Below are 16978 nucleotides of genomic sequence, written 5' to 3'. Positions count from 1 at the left end.
TTAAGAGTTAATGTAAGATTATCTAGTCAGACCAAGCTAACTGCAGCGAATTGGCGTCATAATTTCATAGAAGATTGACGATTAATAACACCTGCACAATTTGAGCTATCTAAATCGCTGCAGAGTTAGCTTGGTCTGACTCTACACATCAAAATTGTATGCATTAGGTCCAGTTAAGACACTCGACAATTTAAATTTAAAGCAGCTCTGTTTCATTATAACTCGAAATTTAAGAGAGCTTTTCAGTCGAGTACCTTTGTTTAGGCAACGAAGCTTGCCGTGTTGCCTAGTAAGAGTAGTAAGGTACAAGATTGAAAAGCTTGATTATATCACTATTGTATACAATACTTTTCCTACAAGTCATCTAAAATAGTAGTTTTTTACTATTAAACATAAATAATTAACCCACTTGTTACTGGACATACCAAACACTTCCGATTCGAATGAATTTTACTATATGTATTATAAAAAATAAACACTATACGGGAAAAATATTGGATAAAATGTATGTTTCATGGAAAACTGGGAAATAGGTGTTCTTTTAAAAGGACGATAGCAACATGTACCACCATGAGCGTACAGGACGCCTCTCTATAACAAATGTTGATTCAAATTAAAACCCAAGTATAATATTAAACAGTTTTTTTTAGAAGTATGAAAATTTTCAAAACAAAACTTAGAGTGCAAAGTTACGTCACATTTTGGGCATATGAAATTAGCTTTTTTATGGCATTCGATACACCGATGCTGAGTATCTCTGTAACGTTTTATATGATCTTTCCCGTCAAAGCGTGAACAATTACGGAACATTAGGGAAGTTCATGTATCCCTCCGTTTTTTTTTATAACTTTCAAGAAAAGCTGTTGCTACATATCTGCAAAAATTCAGAAAGTCGAATGCGTAGCCATGTCTAGTGCGTGGTAAATCAAGGAGAAATACAATTTTTTACCCCTAATCGTTGTTCTATACAACGCTATATCGGACTGACTGACCTGATTGGACCTATCGACGCCGTCTATATTCTCATTATACTTCTTTATTACAGTCGGCTGATCTACTAGTATGTACTTTTTTTGTTGCTATTGTTATTACTGCATTAGATGCAACTGTGATAACATGCCACTTGCAAACTACTATATTTGTTTATTTCGGGTTGACTGATATTGGAATGTTCCTCGAGGGGACTTCTGTAGTGCCTTGTTTGTAGGCAGGAGGCATTTTGCCACACGATTTTCACGCACATTTCCAGTGGCTTGAAACCTCGAACTCGTAGTTCATCAATCTTCAACCACAAATCTTCTGATTCCACGCGTCTCCGTTTTGAAAGTTGGATTAGTGGCACATCCTCGTAATCACTGGAGTCTCTTTCCGATCCAAAACAAACCTCTCCCTGCTGGGATTGAGATCCGGGTAAATTGTTCAAATTCACTTGATTTTCATCCCCAGAGTCTTCATCTGTGATATCAGCATTGCGGTTTTCGGGAGGCAAAATAATGATAGAATTAAACTAAGAAACTATTATCTCACTTAACGTCTTCCGCGCCCTAAAATGCAATACAAGTGATAGTAGCACATAACCCTATTGGTCGTTTAAAAGGACGGCTCGTAAAATCGCAATAAAATAAGACTTAATATTTTTTTCAATGCAAAATGATTATAACTCGATAGTAAACACTTGTTTTCGCTATATTCTTATTTTTATAAAAATATTGATTTAAATTTTATTTAGAAATACATACCTCGAAATTTCCATTGTTAATCACCGTAATTAAAGACGTATAATAAAATAAAAAACTGTATTTAATACACACAGTCAACTAGGTGTCCACTTACAATACTCGAAACGATTCGACTGAGTATAAACAAAAGCTTGATAAGTACCCTCATTGTTTGTGAGAATTTTAAATTGTTGACGTCCTTTTAAAAGAACTATAGTAACAAGTGGGTTAATGGAGATTGGTAAGTATCTTAGTAGACAAAAATATAGTACAAAAGACATAAACGCGCGACTATTTCTATAGGAACGCGGCGGCACGTGATTGGTCAATTTTTGTTATAGTTGATTACAGCGTATCGAAATGAATATTATAGTTGAGTTGGGTGCACATATATTAAAAGTACGTAATTATAGTTTGGTATACGAAATCTTTATTCAACCATTACAGTCGACGTGTATAAAGATTACTTATATAATACTACGTAAACACAATCGCTGCCAGCGACCCGCTAGGCGGGTTTTCTGTTCGCTTTTCGCTACGTACATTTTTTCCGTGTTATCGGTAACGCTCCTACCTCGTATCTTGCGCTGGCAGTGAATGTTGATAAAAAAAGATGGTTAAATGTCACTACACTATTTTTCAGGGAAAACCAATGTTTGTTTTTTTGCTCTTATATAATACCTGGTTATTGTGTTACATACCAAATAGAGAAATATAGAAAAATAAACAGTTTTGAAACGGGAAGGAAACATTTTTACATTATTTCCACGTCATCTTTTTCCTACAACTTACATCGCTGTACTTAAAACTTATTTGTAGATTCTTCGTCTGCGATGAGTCGATGAGAGCAGAACTGGGCAGAAAGTAAAGGATCTGTACCCCTAGTGTAAATTTAGTCGATAGCGAAACGTGACGTACGCGTTTGCGTTGTCTCATTTTGTATGGGTTTTTGAACAGCGCGCCAAGCGGACGTTTTGGAAATTCAAAAATCTCATACAAAATGACACTTAACGCAAACGCGTACGTCACGTTTCGCTGTCGAAAATATTTTACACTAGGGGTACTGTACCCCTAGTGTAAATAAATTCGATTTCCAAACGTGACGTACGCGTTTGCGTTTTGTCTCATTTTGTATTGGATTTAGAAAGAGCGCGCCAAGCGGGACGTTTTGGAAACTCAAAATCCTATACAAAATGAGACTTAACGCAAACGCGTTCGTCACGTTATAATGTCGATCAAAGTTACACTAGGGGTACTGATCGGCATTCGCCAACTTTCGTCCTTTGCCGACTATTTAAATTTTTATAGTTTTGCCCACTGTAAAGGAAATCTCAATAATTTAATAATGATGATATGTTTTGGCCTAGCGGTAAGCCAGTGCGACTTGCAATCCGGAGGTCGCGGGTTCAAACCCCGGCCCGTACCAGAGTTTTTTGGAACTTATGTTTGGAAAAATATTTTTATCTAATTTGATGTATATTAACCATAGGTATGCCCCTACGTTTGACTTTTTTCGATTTGTTGATTATTGTAAAAATTAGGAGCAAAAAACAGATTTTATACAAATTTTTAAATGCTCCTAACTCTTATAATAATTAAAAATTCGAAAAAAATCAAACGGAGGGGTATAGGTATGGTCGATATGCAACAAATAGTGTCAAAATATTTTCACTAATATTAATATCCAGAGAGGAAAATGAGGACTACATTTGTATGAAAATGCGATTTCGCGCGGGTCCTTCACTTTCGTCATAAGACTTAAGTCGACGGGAGTTTGATGTTCATGCACAACAGAACAAACTACATTATACAATATCACATTTTATTATTTATTACATCATATAACACAACATATATCTTTAGCAGATAACATAAAACTTTCTCTGTTTTGTTTCCAGCAGTTAAGCTCCGCTTTTAAAATTGGAATACGGTAAGTATAAATAAAATGCCAACAACGTAATATAGCGCGGGCCGTCCAAGCGGTGATGTACCTCCTTAACACAACGTAAGCGGTAGTTTAAGAGGGAAGTATAGGTACCACGTATGAGGTTCTTCAGAAAAGGTTTTTAAAGGGTCGGCAACGCGCATGTAACACCTCTGGAGTTGCAGGCGTCCATAGGCTACGGTGACTGCTTACCATCAGGCGGACCGTATGCTTGCTTGCCACCAACGTGGTATATAAAAAAAAACTGAACGTCCATACAAAAAAAGAAAACGTTTTTCCACTTCTAAATATTTTCCATTCTCCATGATTGTTTAGTATGTTATTGACACAATGAAAAACTAGGTTTATAGGTTTTCCTTTTTTTCAAAATGTGCAAAACAAAAAGATTATTGTTTTCAAAAAAGCGAAACCTATAAAACTAGAATATATTATGCTGAAGCGATCGACATCAAAATCAAAGTGATTTGTTAAGATGTAGTTAGTGGAAAACGTTTTCTCCCGAAATGGACTTTCATAGAAAAATTACCCGATTCAAAAAGCTATTCCCTCTTAAGCTCTGTTTTCCTAGGATAGCAGCCGTCTCAATACAAAATAATACGGCTAAATATGGATGGAGTAGTTTTTGTATGGAGACGGCCATTATATGACAGCACCGGTATCCTGGGAAACCAGAGCTTTAAAACGCTTTACGCTAAGTTACTTTTCATTGTAGGTTTAGGAGGTTCTTATTTCTCTATTCTTGTGGGCAACTTCTTATTTGGTTATTGCACAAATGAAGAATAGGTACACTCTTCTTAAAAAAATTGCCGATATCTGTTTAGGTGATTGCCACGTATAACTAGCAACTAAATACTAATAATAATAATTTTTCACCACACCAACTGGTTCTCTTGATTGTACAGTCAAGGTATTAAATATCGACACGAACAAATTGCCAAAAATATGTACACACTACTTTAATGTATAGGCAATAAGGTCGTGTATACATATTTTTGGCACTTTGTCCGTGTCGATATTTAATACCTTGACTGTACAAAAACAGGTAAGATAGTTGCATTTTATCCAAAGTAATCAAATGCAAATTTTGAACCGTTTCCTTATGTTGGCTGGTAAAATTGATTTTTAAAAGTTTTAAATGATGATTTTGAATGACGAATGTTTAATAACATTCATTATGAATTGATTAGCTTCGATTTTATTTGATATTTTACAGTTAATCTTTTCCTTGTGTTAGTGTGGTGAAATATGTTGTTTGACTCGGTGGCAAATTTTGTTTAACCTTAGTGCCTTGTTCTCACAACGCTCAAGATTCCATTTTACGAACCACTCGCTACGCTCGGCGTTCAATTTTGGAATCTTTCGTTTGCTCGGGTATCAATATTAGCGAGGTTGAACAAACACTTTGCCCCCTTGTAAAACAAATATCTATTGTTGTCTGTAAATACGCGGGCGAAGTGTTGTGCCTTTCGCGAGAACGTTCTCTTTTTTTGTATGAGAAATGTGCTTGCTTGTATATATTTCCCATAGGAAACTGAGAACGTTCTCGAACACGGCACAACTCTACGCGGGCGCCCCGCTAAAATTGGTGGTCTCACCTAAAATTGAGAAATTCGAAATGTAAGGCCCACCCTAATAATCAATTTTTATTATGCCCGTTCCAATGAGATTTGACTGCTTGAACTGACCCTACATATCGACCCCAAAAGTCGTTCGACCTTTACCACCTTGTCATTATTCGATTTTACATACTGTCTTTAATGCGACAAAGTACTAAAGTGTTACAAGCTTCTTTAGACGCCGACTATAACTATATAGAATATCTAACGGAAAATAAATTTCATACTTAATATATATCATACATCTCTCTATGATCATGTTAGAACATGGGCCGAATTTCACAATATAAGCACCTCATCTTTCTTTATGACAAGAATAATAAATCAAAAACTTACATTTAATATTAAAGTAAATAAAATATAACTATCAAAGTGATGGATTTTGTTGCGTCGATACTTAAAAAAACAACATGTTGGAAACAGAAATACGCATTTTCTGTGCAGAAGTAGAGTGTTGCGAATTAAATATTCAATGTGTAATTGTATACGTAATGAGAAGTTAATACCCGAAATAAATCGAATATAAGCAACACCTTTCACCGTCCACTGGGTAGCTCTATCTACATAAGATAAATACGTGGATTGGCTGAGCCGTGAGGCCAAAGATCCTTTAGCCTTTAGAATAAACGAGACCACCGGGGCCACGAGGCCTCAGGAGCTCAGAGGCCAAAGGGACTACGGAATATATCCTGCAGTTACACACATAAGCCGGACCAAAATTTTATATTTAAAAAAACGGTTAAATCCAAAATCTAATTCGAGATCACATTGAAGCCGCGCTCGGCCTTATGTATTACGAGTATAAAACATACTTGTTCAAAATATTATTAAGTTATATAGGTACCTACGCGTAATATGCGTAACTATAGTTTGAAACTACCAATAACCATGTACTCCTTAACAACATTCATTTTCCATATACTTCTGTTATGTTACGATTTCGTAAAATGTATTTATAACCAAATTAAATTATCTATAAAGTTAAACTTTTAGAAAACTATGGAAAAATCGATAACCGAGACCGCTAGCCGAGTCTCATAAAATCTTAAGAAATATGACTCATTACTCGGAACAATGGTGCTGGACAAAACACCATTCCACTAACAAATTTCAGGGATTTCCAACAGGATGTTATTGTTGGATTGCACTTTATAAACTTATTATTAATTCTGTGAATTTAGTATCGAACTAATAACAATATTACTATACAACTCTCGAAATGTTCCCGTTTTGTCGATTTCTACGTAAAATTATGGCTCGAATAAATACTAACAGAAATTATGTGATGTCTTATAGAAATCGATTTGTTACATTACTTACGTTCAAATGTAAAAAAGTATTGTACACTGAATTGCATTGCTTGTTTCGAATTTCGTTGCATGTAAAGCAAAAGTGAAGCTGTCCGCAGTATCCGCACAGTCATTCCATAGAACCAGATTCCCTTGCTTGTTGCACCAATAATAGAGCACCCCATGAGATAAGCTGTCAGATCGGGTCTGGCTACGAAAGTTAGTGGCGCCGCGCCACAAGTAGTCACCCGACAAGACAGCGTTATTTCCACGAACCAAATCTCTCCACGATCTCCTTCGAGTGACTGCGCGTCTTCGAGTCCGCCGAGCCTAGCCCCACGCGCTGCTTTACCGTCTCGATGAACTCTAGCACCGCCATGTAGATGAACTTATACTGAGCCTCGTTTTGCACCATTCCAGAGCGCTGGTCACGCACCATCTGCACGGTGCGGTGGACGTCGATCTCGCAGTCGAAGCCCTCCTTCCTGATCTGGTCGAGGATCATGTCGATGACGATGAAGGTGCCCGTGCGGCCGATGCCCGCCGAGCAGTGCACGCACACGACGGCGGCGGCCGGCGGCGCGGCGCTTGTCATAATCTGCTGTAGGCGGTAGTTGACGTCCAGCAGGATGTTCAGTACGCGGCCGGGCTCCGACGGCACGCCGTGGTCGGGCCACGCCGTGAAGTGGAAGTGGAAGATCTGTCGCTTGGCGCCCGGCTCGTCGCTCTTCGTCACCAGGAATCGCCGCAGCGTGTAGTCTTGCGTCGACGACTCGAACTCGTTCACGATCGTGAACTTCATTATGGAATCTGTCTTGTTCAAATGCGGCCAGTACCTCTCGCATTTGACCTTGCCGCGTTCGATCTCTTTAGTCGTCATTATGATGACACGGACGTCCTCCTGCCAGATCATGGACCAGAACTGATAGATGGTGGTGGGCAGACAGCCCTGCGTGGCGATGTAGGTCTTATTATATACGTGCTCGGCGACGCCATTCTCTGCCTCCACCGCAGCTTTCGGTATTGTCGTGTTGACGTAGTTGGGATTCGAGGGGAGGACGCTGGGTTCAAAAGGAGGAAGCGACTTATGAGAGCCGTTCCCATACGATTTTAGACTTTCTTTAGAGCCTAATGACTTTTCTTCTGTGACAGGCGTGTGATTCGGGGACGACTTGTCTTTGCTTTTGGTGGGCGTGCCGCCGCGGAGCTGTGGGCAGCCATTCTCGTTGGAGCCGTTGCAGTCGTGGTCGGCGCCGGGCTCGGTGCTGTCGCAGCGGATGTAATTAGCGTTTATGTAGTCTGCACCCGCGGGCGCGTCCGGCGGGATGTCCCGAAGCACTACGCGGGTGTGGTCGAACGGGATGATATTCTTGTACCGGTTTTTTCTGATATTTTCCGGCTTGGAGCCCTCCATGCGGTCGAACAGCTGTAGGTTTTCCATCATTTGCAGGGTCTCGAATTCCTCCCAGAAGCCCTGCTTGTAGGCCATGCTCTCTATAGGTCCCTCGTTCTCCTTCTGCAGCTGTTTGACGCGGGTCTGGAAATGACGAACCTGGATGCGAGTGGCGTTGAAGGGCTGCATGAGGCGCAACACCTCGCCGGTGGTCTCGACCATGGGGAAGCTGCGGTAGTGCTCGACGAGGCTGACAAGGTCGGGAAACTGCTGGCCGCCGCCGACGTCGTACTTTTTGTCCTGGCGGCGGATGATGACGTGTGTGACGCGGTCATGGGTCCTCACGGAAAGGACAAAGTCCCCGGGCTGGCGCTGGGACTCACGCACTAGAAAGGAGCCGTTTTTCCCGTTTTCGAGCATCATCCTCTCCGCTTCTTTAGCAGTGAGCTGACCGTGGTACCAGCGTTCAGTGGTAGGATCGGCGCAGTTGAGTGGAGTTTTTAATCGGATGACGTTACCGTTTTTCTCACGCAGCTGGCCCTGGTTCTCCATGTAATACTGGACGAGCTCAGAGAGCGTGGCGAACTTCTCGCCGCCGTACAAGTCGAGGAATTCCCCGTTGTTCTGTATCTTGATGTGCGTGACCTCGTTGCCGCGGCGCACGGACAGCGTGAAGTCGCCCTGGTTGCTCATGCTGGGCCGCGCGAGGAAGAACCCGTCGCGGCCGCAGTCCATCAGCAGCCGCTCCGCGTCCACGCCCGTCAGCGACGGGTGGAACCAACGCCGAGTGATCATCCTATACTGGTAGCGCCACCACTTACTCTATGATATCAGATTAGTTCCCCCTTTTGCCCCTTCAAACGCCATAGATTCTCAAAAATCATCTGTAATAGACAAAAAAAAAACATTTAAATTTTCACTCTTACTATTTCAAGCTGTAAGTTCAAATTCAATTCAATTCAATACTTTATTTCCAAGAATATGGTACATACACTGTTGGTTAGTAGGTAGAAGGTAATATTAGGTCAGCATATTCTGCCGGCATGCATCGGCGTAAAAATATTTACATAATTATTTACATGAGGAGTTAAATTAAACATTAAAATTCAAAGTCAGTATAAGATTAGCAAAATTAATTAACAATTCATAATAAATATCATTTTAAAAATTCATCTGCAGAGTAATAACATTTACCAAGCAACCACTGAAACATTTTTTTTTTCAAATTGACATACCGGTAGAGTTTTGAGGTCATCTGGGACTTTATTAAATATTATGAATATTAAGTGCTAGGTATGCTACGTTCCGTAGTTTATAACAGTCAATATCGGGTTTAGAAAGCTAATTGCCACGATTTACACCATCAATCACTGAAATCGTCAGTTGCACGGCATGAGAACGCTATTCAAAGAATTCAACAAATGTAACGTTCACCAGTGAAACAATACAATGTAATTACTACTGAGAACTTCAGAGTAACCTGCTCTTTGCATAGCATTTCTATTATATCTCTACTCTTGTAGACGTTATATATTTTGTAAACTATTGGCTCTGTGTGCTGTAGACCTCGCGAGGATAGCTTTAAACTGGATAGCCTCTGCCATTTTGAAAATTTCCAATAACTGAATCGACAAAAAACCGGACAAGTGCGAGTCGGACTCACCCACCAAGGGTTCCGTTGTTCCGTCAATTGACTTTTTTTTTTGCAATTTATAGTTTTCAGGTTTTCCCCTTTTTAGGGTTCCGTACTCAAATGGCAAAAAACGGAACCCTTATAGATTCGTCATGTCCGTCTGTCTGTCCGATTATGTCAGGGCTCCTCTACACGATGGCCCAGCGTAGGCCAGTCCAAGGGACGCAGCTATGCGGTGAAATGAGATAGCAATATCACTTGCTCCCTCTAACGCATAAATGCGTCCCTAGGACTGGCCTACGCTGGGCCATCATGTAGAGGAGCCATCACAGCCACTTTATTCCGAAACTATAAGAGCTATACTGTTCAAACTGAATAGTTTGCGCGAGAGACATTTCCAAAGTGGTAAAATGTTTGCCCCCCCCCCCCCCCCCCTGTAACTTCTAAAATAACAGAATGAAAAGTCTAAAAAATATATATGATATACATTACCATGCAAACTTCCACCGAAAATTGGTTTGAACGAGACCTAGTAAGTAGTTTTTTTTAATACGTCATAAATGGTACGGAACCCTTCATGGGCGAGTCCGACTCGCACTTGGCCGCTTTTTTCCGTAGTGTAAGACGACTTCCAAAATTTCATAGTTCTAGGTCAACGGGAATTATATAAATTTTGATTCACTTGAGTGTCGAAATATTTTTGCGGCATAAACGGACGTATTTTTTTTTTTACTTTAACTTGGAAGGTTGATTTTTGTACAGCTTCAGGGGACTGTAGACTTGAGTATATGGTTATAAGTTCAACTCGATATTACGATACCTCCACGCGTTCCCGATATAAATGGTCTTGACAGACAGACAGACGGACGCATGGACGGACGGGCAACAAAATTATCCTATAATATAAGGAGGGTTCCGTTTTTTTCCTTTCGAGGTACGAACCCCTAAAAACTTCATTCAATCATCAAACCTGCTCACAAAATTTCATGAGAATCGGTTGAGAATTCCGACCTGTAGAGGAGAAAATCCGAACATAAGAAAGCATTTTGCCCAAGCTGAAACGTAGACCTCGAACGCTCGGTCAATAGATATTCCAGTAAGAACAAATACTTGACTGATACGAGTAAGTAGGTACTATTTAAACTCAGTTCAATAAGTGTGCCATTGGACGCGTCAGATGATTATCTACACGTTTTTCCTTAACCGCAAAACTATACCTAAGCGCAACTACCACCGCCAACGACAAACGATCTAAATGAAACGTGCGGCAAATAATGGTTATGAACTTCATTTAAGTCGGTTTTTATTGAAGTACAGACAGGACAAAAGGATTGCTTTGCCCACAACTTCAATGCAACGTTGTTTTGTAGTTCTCTCTGCTTTTATATCCAAGAATTCTTGGAATATCTCATCTTATTTCAGTATTTTATATAATATCTTCTTTTGACAAATAAAATTCTTAAACCTTACAGTACGATGGGCCTATTTAATACCTAATCTCTAATTAATAAATTGTATTTTTTTTACGTCATAAATAAATGTATTTTCTTTCTTTCTTTCAAATTATCCTGCTTTAGAACAAAGGGTCTAGCAGGCTAAGCTAATAAGAGTGGCCCCCACGAGGGATTGGTTATACTTTTAGGTGGAGTAGTGGCTGGACCTAAGAAGTAAGAACACTGTATGCTTAATATTCTTTTGTTTCAGATTTATTCCCAAAGGGTAAAACGGGACCCTATTACTAAGACTCCGCTGTCCGTCCGTCCGTCTGTCACGAGGTTGTATCTCATGACTCATGAACCATGATAGCTAATTAGCTAGACAGTTGAAATTTTCACAGATGATGTATTTCTGTTGTCACTATAACAACAAATACTAAAAAGTACGGAACCCTCGGTGGGCGAGTCCAACTCGCACTTTTCCGGTTTTTTTTTAAGCTAAACCAAGCATGCGAGTGAAACCAAATAAATTCAGAATTGAGGAGGATAAAATGGGGTTAGTAATGTATATTTTTACAGACCTTCATGTCCTTAAACTAAGATGAAAATAAACTATTTTTTTTTCACATTATTTTGCCACTTCTCGCAGAGACACAACTACGAAAAAAATTACTTAACAAGCCATAATTGTCAACTACACGTATACATTTAAAAATATTTTTAGTATCACGGTGCGTCATGTAAAAAAAAAAACCATGATATATGAAAATGTTTTTAAATGTATACGTAGTTGACAATTATGGCTTGTCACGTAATTTTTTTGGTAGTTGTATCTTCGCGAGAAGTGGCAAAAAAAAATTAAGCGAAAAAAAATTTTTTTTTTTTTCACCTTAGTTTAAGGACATAAAGGTCTGTAAAAATATACCTTATTAACTCCATTCTATCCTCCTCAATTCTGAATTTATTTGGTTTCACTCGCATGCTTGGTTTCGCAAAAAAAAAAGTTTAAAAATTATCTTAATTTTTTGACATTATTGTGAATAAATCTGAAACAAAAGATCGCAGGCTGATATTAAGCACACAGTGTTCTTAGGTCCAGCCACTACTCCACCTAAAAGTATAATCAAATCCCTCATGGGGGCCACTCTTATTAGCTTAGCCTGCTAGACCCTTTACAAAATTATTTAATAAAATGACGGATTGGGCGAACAAATTTGGGCAATGAAACTGTTATAAATATGTACAGAAAAAAAAGGACCAGTTAAATCCAACCAGAGAAATGAATTATTAAAAATTATAGTATTCAAGTTATTTATCGAACTCCAACACATGATGGCACTGTAGTTTTACTTTCCATAACTAAATACAGTCATCATCTAATAGATAATGAGTATTATGATGGCCAAAGTGACCAAATATATAGGTACACATCCTTATTATATTGTAACAATGGTGTATTGCAATATTTTTGGACACTTTGGACGACACTATCTATTTGAAGCTACCGGTTTGACAGATGCAATTTAAAGTAGGAATAAAAAGGGTGAGGACAGTGAAACTTACTATAAGTCGATGTCAATAAAATTGTGACGTAACTATATAAATAATAGTCGGGTATAAAGATACATAAATTGCTTTGGATAAAAATGGATTGCTTTATGCCCTTGTTGTACAATCAACTATTTTTTTACTATTTAACCTCCGCAAGGGCAGAGTGTAACATTTTGTCTACAGCTGTATGTAACTACACCTGGTTTAACACCTGTATTAATTTAATTTTGATATACCTATTACCTACTGAGCAACATTCAATTTATATGTTTATATTAAAATCTGGTAAAAAAAGTAATTTAAAACTATTATTCCATATTATTTTACGTTCCCAATCCTTAATACAATATGATAAATACAGGATGTAGTAAAAATAGTGGGGATCCATTTAATGGCACATACGGTATCATGTTCTAATTAGGAAAAAGAAGTTTTTTTTTCCATGTGGTATTTGTAACTTTTTATGGAGGGTTGGCAGATGGCCGACTTAAGACAAAATTCCCCATAGATTTGTTTTTGTGTTAAAAAATTTTTTGTTTTACTTTTTCCTGATCAGAACATGATTCTGCATATGCCCTTAAATGGATCCCCGCTATTTTGGTTACACCTTGTATATTGTGCCTTTATCTATACATATAGAATTTTTAATTGAAGTGTATAATTTAAATTCAAATTTAATTTAATTCTGTTACTGATTTTTGTGGTTGAATAAAACAATAAGTAAAAAATAAAAATTATTATACTTATAATAATTTTAATTTTTAGGCTTTCTATATTAAAAAATAACTGCATATCAAAAAAAATACTTCAATCCTCCTAGTAGGCAGCCAAGATTTGAATGAATTTGCATCACACACAATCAAAGAAAGACATAATATGTTCATATTATAAATAAAGTTCGGAGTAATTCAAGGATTTAATTTCATACTAATCTCAGCAGAATAGCCCAGAGGGATCATTTGATTTGAATAAAAAAGAAACTTGACTCAAGCCAATTAAATTTGAATAATTGCTAAAAACTTGTCATTGAAATAACATATTACATATATTTATAGTTTTGTATTGTAGTAATTACTTTTAGTAGTAAGCAGTGTTTTTTATTATTACTGGGAAATTCGTTGTCAATTGCTCTTGCAGACATCTAATACTGGCTTAACCTAGTTTGGACACATGTATATTGTATACAACCTTTATGATAATAAATAATTTTGTATTTAGTGCTTAAAATGTGAATATCCTGATTTTTCTTCGACGACCGGTTTGGCCTAGTAGGTAGTGACCCTGCCTGCGAAGCTGATGGTCCCGGGTTCAAATCCTGGTAAGGGCATTTATTCGTGTGATGAGCATGGATATTTATTCCTGAGTCATGGGTGTTTTCTATCTATTTAAGTATTTATAAATATTTATATATTATATATATTGTTGTCTAAGTACCCTCAACACAAGCCTTATTGAGCTTACTGTGGGACTTAGTCAATTTGTGTAATAATGTCCTATAATATTTATTTATTTATTATTTATTCTTTCTTCTTAGACCAAGTAATACCCAGCCAGATTCCAATCTGAATTGTGTGGGACCATAGGATTAATGTCTTTGTCTGTGGACTAGTTATATTATCATTTCCCCATCCTTTCCCAGGATCAGGAGGATTTGAGGTAAAAATTCACAATATGCCAAATTTCATCAAAACTAGCACTATAGCCAGAAATTTGCTGGTATTATTACAGAGTATTTTGTCAGGCCAGTTTTCTTGGTGATAATGTAATTTTGTAGTACCATTACTAGAGAAAAACTTCTATAATAGAGTAATTTGCTCCACTAGCTTGTCCTATATCCAAGCTGTTTATATTTTACCAACAAATTTTTGAAGCATATACATGTTAACCCATTAACTCCCATTGAACCCACTTGGGTACACCTGGGTTACGGCGTTTAGTTCGATTTTCATCTGTAACTAACAGTATAGAAAAATGGTGGGTTCCCAAAAGCGGGCATGGGCCCTAATGAGTTAAATTGAATAAATTCTATTAAGCACACCTGTTGCTATTGATAAAACTTTATTAAATATTTAGGTCAGGGACTATTCCAGAGTTACAATTTCTGTATAGAGAACCCATCAGTTCAATTGATTAGAGTGGATGCACAATGCAGCTGTAATAGATAAGATATTATAACTATTTACACAAAGAAGTTAATACCAAAAGTTGATCATGAAATTTTTGAGGAATATAATACATGGGTGTTAGTGTTATTAAAAGGTTTAATTCAGGGACTCAAAGATAAGCTCACCACATTCTAAGCTCCCACTACTGATAGCAATCTTCCACAATAAATATATTGCCCTTAAATACAACAGCTTCATACCTACATGTATATAAATAAGCGTATACAGTATATCACATATTTTGACAAGATGTAACGCATAATACGACTTCTACTATTAGTTTACACTAAACTTACCTCATGAAGGCACTCGAACAATAAACATTGAGCACCACACAATATAGGAGGTTCATGGATCGAAACCTTGTTGCTATGCTGACTCTAGACCCTTTGTAACACAGTTTTCAAGGGCGGTTACACCCGTACGCTGTTGCACATGGACATTCACAAACATGAAATGTACAAAATTAATAAATGGAGCGATAATGCAACGTATGTAAGGAACTAAATTGTTAAAATAAGATTTTTTATCGAAAAACTAAATAGGATTTCATCCCAGCCTGCATTTGACTACGGAAAATAGGGAAATGTCACATCTATTGTCATTTTACTTTTTTTTTACTGCTAAGAGACGAAGCAAAGGAAAGAAAGTTTAGTCTTAGACATGTAGCTGTTGTTCTATAGCTTATTATAAAATAAAACATTTAAAATCAGATTTGATTTTATTAATGAAAATGAATTAATTTCACTCAAGTGGAAATAACATTTCGAATGAATATTAAAATTTTGCTACTATGGCTTAGCTTACAAGGCGCCAAATTCAAATTAAAAAGAAGCAACGCTATTTTATTATGCTCTAATCTACACTGAAATTATCACGACTGATTACTGAAGTAAGCCAAATGTTAAATTACGAAATTTATTTATAAATCGAAACATTTATTTATCATCCAAGCCAGAATTAGGGGATTGAGACTTTCCAAAATAACTAGACAGCACTTTTCTTACGGCGAGACGCTTGTTTGGAGTAGAACTTTCCCCCCCATGCTGATTGGATGCTTTGTTCCAAGGTTCAATTAAGCTTTGACGACGAAATACTTTTCCCAATGATTGCCATTTAAGTTCGGGGCTTATTTCTTTGTTTTCGTACTTCTCTTTATTAACAGTTGGTCCATCACCCTACAACATAAGTTTAAATAAGGTTTTGTCATGAAAAGTATTATCAGTAAGTAAGTACTTTACATTTTAAGACGAAAAATACTAAACAATAAATGGTATATACAAACATACTTCGCTTGAATGTGACCGCGATGAACGGATCTGGTGTCGAAAGAAATTGGCAAAAGATTTCTTCCAGGTCTTGGGGTTTTTCAAAGAGCTGCTGCTAAATTCAATAGTGGCAGACGGGTCCTCAGGAGATACTTTCTTGGTTTTAATGGGACAAGTTTCTCCAGCCTGTTTAGTATCAACTTCATTTTGAATTGCTAGGTCACCTTCAGGACACAACATTGTGACTTCAGTGTAATTTTCTTTTTATTGTATACTTTCAAAACTTAGAAAATCAGGAATTATTTGTTGTATTTTATTATTATGTCAATTGTTCCTATCCTATCATTCAAAGCTTTTATATTTGGAACAAATCATTTGTTTTTAATAAAATATGCATGCCATAGACTTTAAGGGGCTCCACTCATCTTGCAACAAATCACATGCGATTTTCAATAATTGCCAAATTTGTTCAATGTTTTACATTTCAAATATTGCAAACGATATGTTTACGGAGATATGTTGATATTTGGTGAAACAGAAAAATACTCTTTCTCGGGCCCGAAATCGTGTCTGAAGTGCCAATTACATCCACGCTTTATCGGGACCCGATTTCGGGCACGATAAATGATATCCAAAGAGCATATTGATAATATCTTTCCGTTTCATCAAATAAAGTGCCAGCGGTGCCAATGAACACATGCTTCAACGATGTACTGATATTCCGTGAAACGAAAACGATTATCAGGCCCGAAATCGGGACTGATTTCGGGAGTTTGGGTGTAATTGCTAGCGCTTATCAGCACATCGTTTACAATATTTGAAATGTAAAAAAATGGTTCATATGCAATAATATCATACATTGAACATTTTTGGCAATTAGAGACAAAGTATTTTTTACATTTCAAGTATTGTTAACGATGTGCTGATATTCCGTGAAACGAAAAGGATTATCTGGGCTATAAGA

At 37.4% G+C, this 16978-nt stretch overlaps 2 protein-coding genes across 2 annotated transcripts; both read right to left on the bottom strand.

The window, feature by feature from the left end:
- Positions 1-5003: 5003 nt before the first annotated feature.
- On the bottom strand, positions 5004-15326 carry LOC133517256 (tyrosine-protein phosphatase non-receptor type 11). Its single transcript, XM_061850482.1, has 2 exons — positions 15043-15326; positions 5004-8845 (listed from the first exon to the last, which is right to left on the bottom strand). The coding sequence occupies exon 2, from the start codon at positions 8754-8756 to the stop codon at positions 6831-6833; it is 1926 nt and encodes a 641-aa protein (XP_061706466.1). The 5' UTR covers positions 8757-8845; positions 15043-15326; the 3' UTR covers positions 5004-6830.
- Positions 15327-15454: 128 nt separating this feature from the next.
- LOC133517266 (uncharacterized) lies at positions 15455-16368 on the bottom strand. Its single transcript, XM_061850496.1, has 2 exons — positions 16036-16368; positions 15455-15924 (listed from the first exon to the last, which is right to left on the bottom strand). The coding sequence occupies exons 1-2, from the start codon at positions 16252-16254 to the stop codon at positions 15685-15687; spliced, it is 459 nt and encodes a 152-aa protein (XP_061706480.1). The 5' UTR covers positions 16255-16368; the 3' UTR covers positions 15455-15684.
- Between the last annotated feature and the right edge of the window lie 610 nt (positions 16369-16978).

This window comes from Cydia pomonella, chromosome 4, assembly GCF_033807575.1.
Source record: "Cydia pomonella isolate Wapato2018A chromosome 4, ilCydPomo1, whole genome shotgun sequence".
NCBI classification, from domain to species: domain Eukaryota; kingdom Metazoa; phylum Arthropoda; class Insecta; order Lepidoptera; family Tortricidae; genus Cydia; species Cydia pomonella.
The sequence above is the reverse complement of the archived record's forward strand: the minus strand, read 5'-3'. Positions and strand labels throughout refer to the sequence as shown.